At 37.8% G+C, this 14,021-nt stretch overlaps 1 protein-coding gene across 1 annotated transcript in view; it reads left to right on the top strand.

Annotated features, from left to right (window-relative positions):
- Positions 1-7,652, top strand: part of HS6ST1 (heparan sulfate 6-O-sulfotransferase 1) — a 218,581-nt gene extending 210,929 nt beyond the window's left edge. The window contains exon 2 of the mRNA XM_063306947.1: positions 5,916-7,652. Coding sequence (XP_063163017.1) covers positions 5,916-6,624 — 709 coding nt within the window. The 3' untranslated portion in view covers positions 6,625-7,652. The remainder of the gene's footprint in view (positions 1-5,915) is intronic.
- The last annotated feature ends 6,369 nt before the right edge of the window (positions 7,653-14,021 follow it).

Genomic DNA, 14,021 nt, shown 5'->3' with positions numbered 1-14,021 from the left:
TGATCAGGGGAGCACTGAACCTTGCGGGAATCTGAGACCACAGTTGGGAGAAATGTAGCAGGTAGGGCTGTGTCATACAGTCAGAGAAAAATCTTTGTTTTTTCCTATTTTCTGCAGGGGACAGATTTTGTTTTTAAAAATAAGTTAACACAGTTTTCATATGGTGCTTTGCTTCAAAAAAGCAGGAAACAGTCTTGCCACTTTTCAGTAATTGTGGTTAGAGAGTTCTCAGCACAATGAAGAGGGTTGAGCCACCAGTTGACCACTCTTGCCTTAAAACCTTTTGCAGAAAATTCAGATGCAGCATACTGATCAGTAGCAGGACTTTAAAAAAAAACTGGTTCACTGTAGTTACTGCAAAAGAAACTAATTTGCATATTTCACTACTATATAGAATTTCAGTATTTGTAGCATAAATGTCAGTTTTAATGGCAGTGTATTTGGATTCATGGACAATTATTATTGTGTATTCCCTGCTTGGCACACTTGAAGATTAAAACTCTAGCTCTAGTCTAGCACACAGCAGTAATGTTTTTTAATGTTGCCTTCTCAGAGAGAGAAGAGATTGAAAAAAAAGTCTTAAATGAGATTAAGAATTTCTCTAGTTTGAAAAAGAACACCACTTGCCAGAAATTTTAATGTTGTAGTGATCAAAATCTATGTCTGTCTCTCTCTTGATGAAACATCTTGTATCAATCATTGCTATTAGTGTCTTCTACTGCTGTTTTCATCCCTGCCTGTTTGGTGTTTCATAGCACTGATAATTTCAATTATAGCAGCATCCTACTTGGGAAAGATGAATCATTGTTATTTTTTATTTTATTTTATTTATTTGTCAAATTTATATGGCTGCCCATCTCACCCAAAGTGACTCTGGGTGGTGTACAATAAAACAAAATAATAAGGGGCTGTTAAAATGGATGAAAAGAAAGAGAAAGACACCGAAGCTTGATCTGCCTCCACCTTTTTCTGTAAATGTGTCCTTTTAGATAGAGTGACATCTTTGGATTGATGAGAGTCTGATAGGATACATTCCTCTTTGTGTAGCTTACAAAGCCAGAAGGTAGCAGGCATGCACAGGAGTGTCCACAAGGGAAGGTCAAAATTCAAAGTAGCGGCTGAGATGGTGTGTTACAGCTCTGTTTTTATGTCATCACATCTGACATACATAAAAACAGGCAGAGCTTTGACTGTACCATAACGCCTGCCATTTTGACTTTCTTTAGTGTACCATGTGGACATCACTGAGTGTGTGCATTGGACCTCATCCCAGGCCCATGAATGAAATGAAAATTCTCTCAGGGACTTCAGTGGGAACTGCATTCCAGCTGTTGGGTGAAATAATGCAAAGTGAGAATGTGAGAACCATTTCCAATTCAATCTACTGGCCAGTGGAAGTTGATGCCCTTTGAAACAAAATGGATGTTTTGTTTAATAATCAGGATTGAATAATTGGTTTAATTAATTAAATCTTATGAGTTTTGTTTTTAAACCTGGTTATCCAGGGATGTAAACATAATTTGATCTCATATGACAAAGTGGACTATGAAATCTCTGTAGTGAAAAGTTCGTGATATCATGACACAACCTGACAGTTTTGTTTATTATTAATCTTTGCTGAAGTCTTTTTTAATAATGTCATTATCATACACTAACAAAAGGAAAGTACACAATGTATGTATTAATAAAATGGTATGAAATTCAAGTTTAAGCATCACAGCAATAAAAAACCGGGGGAAGAAAAATACGATCAGCAGATGTGTAGCATCCTGTTAACATAAATTCCTGCTCATTGCAAGGAATGGGAAAGAAATTGAAGGGAAAAAAAACCAACCTAGAAAAGGAGGGAGAAACAACAAAATGTCACTCTTTCTTCTCTTCTGACCTTTAGATTTGGCAGATTCTCTCTTCAGTTTTCCCCTGTCAATGCCATTTATCTGTAAAAATGCAAGGAAAGGATACAAGTTAAAACTTTTCAGGAATCCAAAAGTTTGACATACAGGTCACAGAACAAAATGTTTACTTTCCAAACCTGTATGGACCTAGCACTGGCATGTTATAATTCACATAAAAACATTGGTATTTGTCAATATCTGTGTACACAAATAATATTAGTACCTATAGTTTCTGTCCACTTATAACCATCTCTTTACAGAATGGTTTTCCAACCAGTAAAGGTTTCTGTGAGCAGAAAAGCCATGGAGTGGAGGGAGGTGAGGGAGAAGTGATTCCCCCATTTCATTTCGTTTCCTTCGAAGTAATTATGCATAGAATAGTCATTGCGCCTTATATAGGCATTAATGGTTTGTTTGGTTTTCTTGGATGGAGTTTTATGAAGTTTGTTTTTTTGAAAAAACAAAGTCCTGGTTGTTATTCTGTTTAAGTATAAATAATAGGAAAGCAAGTACATGTGTGTATTTATAGTAGATCCACTGGAGCATGAATATGGAATACCCTTGGGTAAGCAGCTGTAAGAGCTCTCATTATGAGCTCCTGAACATAATCATTTAAAATTACATCATCATTATTGCATGCCACACAAAAGGAAACCTATTAGAGCAGGGCCAGAGCAAAGAAAGTTGGAAACATTTTAGTCTATGCTACAAGTACCAGAAAAAAGCATTGGATTCAGAATGTTAGAAAGTGATTCTGCAGGTGGAATGCAGACAAATTACAAGCAATTGTCAGGGATTTATAGCCAGACCAGGACAGCCTGTTAGAAGCTCCATCCACCTCAAGTTTTTTGCTGGTTCTAAAGAACCAATGACTTTTTCTGTAGGTGCTGGTCTTTTCCTGGGCTATGTGGGTTGGACCACTAGGTGGGAAGATCCTTAGAAGAGTATGATGCCCATACCTTCAAATGATAATGGTACCCTCAGGACAGAGTCCCCACCTCAAAAGAAGCAGGACTGACTCTGAAATCATCTGTTGGTTCAAGGTCATCAGTGTGTCATTTATATTAAATCCAGCCAAGACCAGATTTGTTTTTGTCAGATTTTGTTTTTGTCAGTCCTGGCAATTACTCTAGACAGGATTGTGGTCCCCCTAGAGAGGTTGGTTTGTGACTTGGAAGTCCTCCTGAACTCACAGCTCTTGCTTAAACAGTAAGAGGAGGCTATGGCTAGGATGGGAGATGAGCTGGTGTTACCAGGGGGGCTGGCATACCTTACTAGACCAGATAGAAGTATTCATACTTTTGTTTACCACATAGCTGGATTACTGCACTCTGTGTGAGGCAGCCTTTGGGACTGACTTGGAAGCTGCAGATGGCTCAAAATGCAGCAGCCAGATGACTGGCACAGCAATCCTGGCGCTGCAGGATAACACAGATTTTGAGGTCACTACTGTAGTTACCAATAGGCTTCTGAGCCCAATTCAAAGAGGGTGTGATTAACAAGCCATAAGTGGCATAGCACCTGATTATCAGGCCCCACCCTGCCAAAATTGATTCTGCCGATCCAGTCCAAATATCTTCAGGAAACCTGCTCAGAGTTCCCCTGCCACTGGAATTCCATGGGACTTCAGTTAGATGCCAGGCCTCCTATGCAGTGATCCACATTCTCTAGAGTGTACTTCCTCCAGAAATATGCATAGTACCCACCTTCTTTGCATTTTGCAAATCAGTTAAAATATTTTTTTTTATTCCAGCATGCTTTGGGCCCTAACTGACAAATTATGGGCCCAAAGCATGCTCATCTTGGTATGTTTGGCAGTGGGGGCAGAGTCAACTGTGAATCCTGATAAATTCATGGAGAGCCAGTTTGGTGTAGTGGTTAAGGCACCAGGCTATAAACCAGGAAACTGTTAGTTCTAGTCCTGCTTTAGGCACAAAGCCAGCTGGGTGACCTTGGGCCAGTCACTTTTTCTCAGCTCTAGGAAGCAGACAGTGGCAAACCACTTCCAAAACCTTGCCAAGAAAACTGCAGGGACTTGTCTAGGCAATCGCTAGGAGTCAACACTGTCTCGAAGGCAATCTATGGATAGATTTATTTTTATTTTATTTATTTTATTTTATTTATCATATTTATATTATTTATGTAGCTTTCTTGCCAATGCTGCAGAATTCCTTCCTTGGCAATACTGCAGAATTGCCATTTCCTTTCCCCGGGATGTTTTTTCAGCTTCCCAGTCTAGGGCTGAGAGAATGTGACTGGCCTGTTCATTTGACTTCTGTGCCTAAGGGAGAACCAGAATCCAGGTCTCCCTACTCCTAGTCCAGCACCTTAACGACCGCACCACAGTGGATCTCATTCCTGGTATGTATATACTGTTTTGTTTTAATCTGTTGTGATTTTTATTTCCTAACTTCTTGTACTCCATTCTGTATCTCATTATTGGAATAGTCTGCAAATATAGTTAATTAATTAATTAATAATCCAGAACATTCTGTGCATTTTAGAAAATGTATTATTTCTTTATCTAAGTCAGCTAAGTGGATAATTCATTTTGCTTATCTGCAATATCATGCATTTCTGATATTGTGCATGCTATAAACTAATCTATTAAGATTACAATGAGAACAGGAAGTTCCAAGAATTTTCATTGATTAAAAGATAGTTTAGAGTTCAGCCATCTACAGTGTTGCAACCTACTTGGGCCCTGTGTGTGTGAAGCACAAGTTATCTAAGCTATATTTATTGGGCAGTACTGCATAATTTAATGTGTTCAGTTCATTTTAAGTGTCTTCTCCTTCCAGGAGGCTGTCAACCCTGAGTCTCTACTGTGTCTACCTCTGTGCCACTCATGCACATTCTTCATAATATAGAGTTCGGTTATGTGTATCGCTACTCCAAGTGTCTCTTTGTTGTCCTCTGCTTGTTTTCCTTCCATTGTTTCTTCTTGCAGGGTCCTTTGTATAGAAATGTATCTAAATATATGATCCAAATATCACATTTTCCTTTGTTCAATGGTCTTTATGAGGTTTCTTTTCTCTGTGCCATCTCTAGGACTTCAAGATTTGATCTTTATCACTCCAGGGAATTCTCAATATTCTCCATAAAAGCCACATTTCAAAGGCTTTCAGTCTGTTCTCACCCATCTGGGATACTATCCATGTTTCACGTCATAAAAGAGAATTGACCAAAAACAGCATTTGGTCATTCTTATTTTAAATCCATTCTCCTTGAGGTCAGACTATTCAGTTCTTAAAAAGTTTTCCTGGCAATTTCTGTTCACCTCTTGATATTTCACCAGTTTTCCCATTTGCCATGATTAAGTGTCCAAGATAGACAAAGTTTTGGTCTTGCTGAAGCGGGACAACACTGACAATTTTTATTTGGGGAGATTCTTCCTTCTCAAGATTATGATTAGCTTGGGTTTTGTTGTATTTGCATTGAAGTGTCCCATAACAATTAGGATATCCATAAATGTTACTGAAGAAATGGCTTCTTGTATTGTCTCATAAAATTCTTCTAGTTCTCAGTCTGAGTGATCTCCTATGGTGCATAAATCTATAGTTTTATTATATTGAAGAGTTTGGCTGCAATTTTGATCATAATTATTCTGTCATGTATTGGCCAAAAGCCCATTATGTCCTGTGTTTCTTTTCATGACAAGTGATTTTTGAATGAGACGTACCACCAGAATAGAGTATTGTATGTTTCTCCCTCTGTATCTTTCAGCTGCTTCCTGTCCCTCTTACTTATTACTATATATATTTAATGTGTATGATAATATGAGATGTCAGTTGATTCTTAAAGCCAAAAGAACTGTTGAAGGATCACAGATCATTTGCATTCTACTGAATTATACTAACACTGCTGGAAAGCAATAGTGTGGAGCCTGGTGGAAAAGGAATATATATGATTTAGATAATGCAATCCTTAAAAATTAATAAGAAACAAATAATATTAAATGTCACTAGATTATTATGAACAGAATCTGTAATTCTTATATACATTTCTTCTGTCTTACAGAAAATTTTATTACATCACTCTGCTGAGGGATCCTGTGTCCCGTTACCTCAGTGAATGGAGGCATGTCCAACGAGGAGCTACCTGGAAAACGTCCTTGCATATGTGTGATGGCCGGACACCAACCCCTGAAGAGCTGCCAGCATGCTATGAAGGCACTGACTGGTCAGGCTGTACTCTTCAGGAGTTCATGGATTGCCCATATAACTTAGCTAACAATCGCCAAGTGAGGATGTTGGCTGATCTGAGCTTGGTAGGCTGCTATAATATGTCCTTCATACCAGAAAACAAGCGAGCACAGATACTGCTGGAAAGTGCCAAGAAAAATCTCAGAGACATGGCCTTTTTTGGTTTGACGGAATTCCAGAGAAAAACACAGTATTTGTTTGAGAGAACTTTCAATCTGAAATTCATCAGGCCATTCATGCAGTATAATAGCACAAGAGCAGGTGGAGTGGAGGTGGACAGCAAGACCATACGGAGGATTGAAGAACTTAATGACTTGGACATGCAGCTGTACGACTATGCAAAAGACCTCTTCCAACAGCGATATCAGTACAAGAGGCAGCTGGAGAGGATGGAGCAGAGAATAAAGAATCGGGAAGAAAGGCTTCTTCACCGATCAAATGAAGCATTTCCCAGGGAAGAGACCGAAGAACAAGGACGGTTGCCTACAGAGGACTACATGAGCCATATTATAGAGAAGTGGTAGCATTGAAAGAATTTTATACGGAGAACAAGATATTAGTGTTTCCATTATAAAAGAACATGGAATTTAAAAAAAACTTATTTAAAACCGTCTGTAAAACAGAAAGTAGAATGCTTCTTTAAACAAAGGGTCTTTTTACTGTTTCTTATAAGACCAATGGGGTTCTTAATAAAACGAAATAAAATAATAAAAAAGTCCTAGTGAGCTCAGAGTTTAAAATGCACAAGTGTAGTCCCCTAGATCTGAGGCCAAATATCACATCATGTTTCATCTCCTAGATGCGGATCTAGACGTCATAGATAGCAGCTTTGTCACCACCCTCCTCCTTCAGCAATGGCAAATGAGCTTCAAAAGAACCAATGTTTTCCTCCCCTGTCTATGTGAGATGGTCAGTGGTGAATGTCATAATAATGGCAGTGAACCTGCCAGACAATGACTTGATCTCAGATTCAGCTGCTTGACTTCAGATTGAAATCATGGCTAAAACAAAGGCAGAATAAAACCACAGTAGTCAAACTAAAAGGAAATTAAAAAGCAGAGAATAAGAAACATTCAAGCAAACAGATTACAGCCTGGACTGCAAATTGGGGACTGAAGTTTGCATTACATGGCACTGGTGTTTTGCATGTATACACTCACACTCATACATTCTACATTATCAAAACAAATGGTGAATCTGTCCATACATTTTCTTAGCCTTTGTTAAAGAAACAGTTAAATCCCATGTAAAATCAATTGTAAGTGATTTCATCACAAAGTGATAAGAAATCTTTTCCCAAACAAAGACTGGCCGTGTACCACTCCAACAAATTTAAAAGAATATGATCAACTGAGGCCAACATATCCCATACAAACTCTAAATTATCATTTGGTTATTCTTCTGCTCATGCTGGAAAACATTCTTTCCTTCTGGTTGGATGTTGATTTAATAAGACACAGTTATTATTCAAAGTGATTATTCATTATTTGGCATTACATATTGTCCATTACTATATCGTGAGTGCTATACAATAAAAATTAGATCATTTTAAGTCCTGGGTCAGATGAGGCTAACTTAAACATTTAATGAAGTACTTCAGCTCCACTGATCGATGTCAGGGAGATTTATATGCAACTAATTTTCACTGGATCACATCTACTAATTATGGGAGTGCTGATGTTGAAGTTAAGAGGCAGCATTGCATTGGCACATGACAGAGCTTAGAACCTAAGCAGGGTCAGGACTTATGGGTGGGATAATAATAGGGAATACTAGGGCTTTAGACTAGATGAGAAAGTTGAAAAAAAAAATCCCGGAAGGCACTTCCATACCATTGCCAAAAATCCTGCATGAATGTTTCCATGAAGTCATTAGCAGACTGAAGGAGACTTTACCTGTCTGACTTGCTTTCTTATTTCTGAGCAAACAGGAGCATTTGTAAGGCTGGAAATGCTTGACTGTTCTCACTTCAAGCCCTGATTTTATCAGCCTTATACTTATTAAAGATATAAACATTATTTTTCTCAATACCATACCATTTTTTTCCCTTTGGAGAGCATCCAATTATCATTTACTTTCTCCAAAAACCTGTGTTTTCTTTATTTTTTAAACACTTTTGAGTTGGTCTAAATGAGAGGAATGAAGCAAAACCAAATTGTGTTTGTCATCCTCACTTACTGTTCCTGTTCTCCAGGCTATGAACAGCTGAATTGTAGACAATATTTGAATATGCAGGCAGTCAGCTGATTCTCAAAGATTGGCCTCACTCTGCATCATAGATGCTAGTATATCTGTTTCACATGGTTTTCAGCACAAGAAAGTATGGAAGTTCCTTGTGGTTCTGTATCGGAATACTCTGTCCCACAGCTCTCGGTCTATACCTCATGTCCTAAGATTTGGTATTCATGCTGAGGAGTAGCCTAATTAAGTGACCCATTAAATATGCCTACCTTGCTATTTCTAAGTATCCTTCACAGGACAGTGAGAATTATTTAGAATGATAACAGAAGGAAAACCTGATTGAAACATAGCCTTACCCATCTATTTCAGTGTTACCACAAATACCAAGAGACTTTTAATGATCTACATCCTGACAGATATGCTAGTTCTTAAATACAAACATGTGGCAGCACAGTCAGTGCAAAGATTTTCTGCTGTATTTGAAAAAGCCTTTCTTATCCACAGCTCATCAAAACTATAAGCATATGAAATTTAAAGTTGGAAAACTCTTATAGGAGTGTTAATATAATTGTGGATATTTATATCCCTAATATAAATTTAGGGATTAACAACAATCTGCTAATTCTCTGGAAAACACTGAATTTTTGTAACAAAAGAAAAAAACTTTTAAAATTATCTTTGCATGCAAAATATCTGCAGCTTTTGACATGCAGAATATGGAGCTTTACCCAAAGTGTTTCTACTGTGTTCATCACTATGGTTCTATAATATAAAAATGGGCTGCAGCAAGTAATCAATATGCATCGTGTGAACCAGTGTTTCTCAACCTTGGCAACTTGAAGATGTGTAGACCCCATGCTGGCTGGAGAATTCTGGGAGTTGAAGTCCACACATCTTCAAGCTGCCAAGGTTGAGAAACACTGGTGTGAACAGTAGAGAGCCTGTTCTATTATGCTTTGTACAACAATTAGCAAGTTTCCAGGGCCAAAATATGCTTCCTCATAGTGGGTGGGTAAAGATAAAAGCAAACTAGTTTTGTTGTGTCTAAATTTAATTTCCACAACAACCTGGATAAGAAACCTTACTGGATCTGCCTGGGTTAGTAGGCTTTCTCCAACATTTTCTTTGATGCTTTTATAAGTACGAGCTAAGGAAGTAAAAACTACTGAATATTATTGTCAGCTTCAGCACCAAAGTGAGTGGGTGTGTGGCCATTTTGTGCTTAGATCACAATACAAATAGTTTCTTGCGGGAAGGGGAAATGTCAGTTTCAGGGCCTGCCACAATGCCACAACAATTCAGGTCTCTTCCCTGAATGCTAAGATGTTAAACTGTTACAAAGACGTTTACAGATAAATGGTTCAAAATCGTTTGGACTGAAGCATTTAAGTTGGACAGAAAGAACTGAAACTACAAAAGGCAGAAAAGCTATGACTAAGTATAAAAACTAAAGGAAAACAGTCTAGGATTTTAAAATTATTATAAGGACTGAAAAGAAACAGGTAGATGGAACTTAGCTCTGACACACAATGTGACTATTTAGAAGAATTCATTAATATCATGGGAATAAATTTTATTGTAATTTATATTGCATATTACTTGGTGTGTCACCAGATGTTTCAAGAGCAGGTGGATGGTACTGTAAAAGAAAAACATATGCCTAGTTTAAAATCCTGTATCTATAGCGGGACACATTTTTGGTAGCTCCTGTTCTGTCTTTTCAACCTCCATGTCATGTCCTAAACTTTCCTTAACTCTGACAGGAGCAGTTTATAATGTCAGCAGTGCTGGTGCTGGGGGAGTCTCGAAAACGTCTCCTGTAGCCATTTTAAAATCAGCATGCTTACTTAGATGAACGGCTACAGCAGAAATGTCATAAACATTTCCAGCAGCACACATCCTTCCCCCAGCACTCCCTAGTGTGCTAGGACAGTGGCTTTGGACTTTTAGTACAGGAGAATTTTGCAGTACCAGCCAACATGTTAATTGCAATCTATGCTGAAGTTAGTTAAGAAATTGTTTTCTATAGAAGCCTTCTGAAATGAGGGCTTAATGGGGATTTGTGGAATAGTTCTGAGGCCATAAGCCACCTAAGTATTTTTCATGTAACATAACTTATTAGATTTCTTGTCAGTTTGTTATGACTAGAAGATCCTTTCCAGAAACAAGTATAATTAACAAAGCTTCCAAGCTTGGAGTACTGTACACTGGGATTAGACTGATGGCAGCTTTCCCTAGTGATTTTTCTCAACAGAGAGTTAAGAGTAATTACAAAAGATGAATTAATGAGTTTGAACGATTAGTGTTCCCTCTGTTGTTTGGGACTGTATTGTGGTATCTGCACTTAGTCTTGTGTTCTTATAGGAAATTAGCTCCTAGTCGTGACAATGAAAAGAACCAATTTCAGAAGCATGTACCTTTATGAATACCATTTGCTGGGGAACAACAGGGGTTGAAAACTACTGACTTCAAGCCGTATGTGTTTTCTAGAACTATCTAGCTCAGTGTTGAATTCTGGGACTTGAAGTCCATACATCTTAAAGTTGCTGAGGTTGAGAAACACTGAGCTAGCTGACTATTAGGAGAAACAGGGTGCTTGACCAGATGGATCACTGGCCTGATCAAGTAGGAAGGTTTTTATTCTGCTGCAGTATGTATGTGGATTGACATGGTCCAATGGGATTTTGCAGAACAGCTATTAGGAAATTTTATCAAAAGGAAAACCTAGTGGTTCTCCTCCACTAGTGGTAAGGAAAACTAGCTCATTGTTCTTGTACAACATTTCTCTCACCATCTCATTAAATATATTGAAATGCTACATTCTAAGAGTTTGGATATGTCTGATCTTGTAACCAATTTTTTGAATCTACATAGAACTGGCTTACATTTTCTTAGAAACTGTAGCAACAGTGGGGAAAAGAATGGCTTAAGCCAGCCTTCCCCTACCACACCCCCACCTGGTATACCTTGAATGTGTTTTGGCTGGAAATTCTGGTAGTTGTTAATGGTTTCATTACATCTAGAGAATGGGGTGGAGCAATGGCTGCCAAGAACAGAGTACGTACATAATGGCTTTAAAAGATTATGCATAAAGCTGCTGCATTTTTAAATAGATTTTCTTTTGTTACATTATTTGAACTGGAATGTGGAATTGGAAAGGCTTGGCAGAGCAAATGTATGTTGCATACCTGTGCCCTAACTAGCAGAGTATATGGGGGGAAAGACCAACATTAACTAGGATCAATATGGCTAGGCAAGGAAGAAACCATGGTTCAATGGTAGGGCATATGACACTGCCAAGTTTAATCCCTAGTGTTTCTACTTTAAAAAGAAAAAAGAAAAAGACAGTGCTTTTAAAAGCTTTTGCTCAAGACCTGAAAAAAACTGCCAGCCTGACTAAATTCCTACTTTTTCCTTCCCTTCTTCTAACATTCTTACCAGCACACATCTGTAAGCAAGGTCTATAGAAGCTATAGTGCATAGCAGCAGACCACCCCATTAAGGTACACACAACACACACACACACACCACATTCTCTGCTTTGAGCTAAATGCATTTTCTGAATGCAGCATTAAAGTTTTCTTTAATGAGGTAGCAATTTCTTACGATGAAACCTTATTAGGCTGCCAATTCTGTAAGTGCAAGGAAAGTTGTTTGGCCTCAGAAATATTACACTAAATGCAAAGGATTGCAAAACATCCACGCTATTACACAAGGCTGACTTTACATGGCTTTTTTAAAAAAATTGGAAATACAAGCTCATCTAGTTTTTTAAGATGAGAGAGAAGGGGGGCAGGGGCATCAGAAGGCCACTGCAAAGGACTGATGAGATTAGTCTCACTTCCAGTCCTTGTTTGACACATGCAGCTCACATTCACACAGATTTCTCCAGTCCACTCTGATCCTTCAACTGGAGAACAATAGATATGACTAGCAGTATACTGTACTGTGTACTATGTCTCATGTCATAGTCTAGCTTTGTGTGGAAAGGTAAGTTTGAACTTCCATTTTAGTTCTAAAGCAACTAAGTTGGAAGTGAATAATCTTACATTTATAGATGGTTCACAAATTAAGGATAGTTTTGACAGGCTTAGGCTGCTATCTTGAAGACTGCGATCCTCTACTGTCTTCAAATCCATTTGAGCCATGCAGTTCTCTATAGCTTACCTGGAAGGTAACAGAAGCTGCAATACTTCCCAGGGTTTGGCATAGGATACCATTAAAACTATTGTTTCTTGTTGTTGTTGCTCACATTCCACTAATAACAGGAACAGGTTTAAGGCTTATACATTTTGAAATTAAAGCAAAGAGGAGTTGGCCAACCAAATGATTGTCTCTAAGAGTGGACTGCATGCATTCATACGCTGATCAACTGAGAGGTCAGGTTTTCCTCCCATCAAGGTTTTGTGTTAATATTTTGATTTCCAATAAATCCTGAAGGGCATTATGGGGAAATGCTCCACCATGTGATTCCCCACCCCATTCTGTCCTGCAGTTCCTGCTTTTTCTCCTCTGCCTTTTTCTCAGGTGCTCCCTTCTACATGCTGAACTTGAGTGCTGAGCTATGAAAAATAATTGTTGAACTTATTTTCAAATGATGATATGTTTTGTACATGTTGCAATATGTTTTAATTTATTTGTGTTGCTTGTTTGAATTGATTTTCAAATGCTTTTTTACAAAATCTCTCACTGTTAGGTTTCAATATCCGTGTCTATGCCCCATCAAATTTTGGGGAGTTGCTAGTGCTTACTGTCAGTACCATTGCAATTGGGTGAGACATCATGTTAGTGTTACTTGCTTTATGCAAACTGTTTTTAATTCCACAAAGATGTCTAAGTTGCATTATGAAGCCGATGGACAAACTATTCACAGGGATCTATTTCCTCTCCTTTCTTTGGGTGACTTTATCCAATAAACTTGTACTTCTGATCTTTCTAAAGAAGCTCAGTTTTTCTCCTTCATTTGAGATCTCCAGACAGGCTCTTCTTATCAACACTGAGAGCATCTTCCTTCAAACCATTGTTTTCCAATGGACTGACCATGTAAGATCTGCATGTTTGCTGCAGAAACTAAAAGCAATGTTTAAAATGAATCAAATAACTTTTAAAGCTTTATATATTTATTTATAGCTTCTTTTTTTAAAAAAATGTTAATGAAGGAAAAGGATTGTGTTCCTTTTCTTCATCTCAGTAACTACTATGAAAACAGACAAAGCAAAGTAAAAGAATAGTCACCTAATTGTTTTTGTCTAGACCAAGACTGAACCTTAGCAGATTAAATAAAGCCTACAGAAAGATTTTTGGTCTGCTGTTATATTTTGGGATATGTGCATTCTCCATTGCTATGTCCAGTTCTAATTCCCTTTGCTCTGTTTCATGGGAAGAAAATTGCCCTGGGTTTGATGGGGGGAAGGGATATAAACTTACTAAAAACGCAGAATCTTCCCTGCAAGGGATAAAAAACCAGAAGTAAGCAATGTCTAATTTGCAGATTATGAATTATTATTAATAATTTTAAACTCTACTTCCCATAAAGGAACTCAAGTTTGAACTTGAATATTTACAAGCCTTTATTCTATTGTTTTATTTGTATGTTAAATTATCACAGCAATTTAAAAGCAGTTTTTAGAAAATCTTAGCCTAACCAAGTCTTGGAGACTGCTTGGCATAACCTGACTTGAATTTTCCAGCTTCCCTGTGAAATGCTCCAACCGTTCACTTTTTAAAAAAAATTACTGCG

The sequence above is a fragment of the Candoia aspera genome, chromosome 6, assembly GCF_035149785.1.
Source record: "Candoia aspera isolate rCanAsp1 chromosome 6, rCanAsp1.hap2, whole genome shotgun sequence".
NCBI lineage: Eukaryota > Metazoa > Chordata > Lepidosauria > Squamata > Boidae > Candoia > Candoia aspera.
Note: the sequence above shows the minus strand (reverse complement) of the source record. Positions and strands in the feature narration are given on the sequence as shown.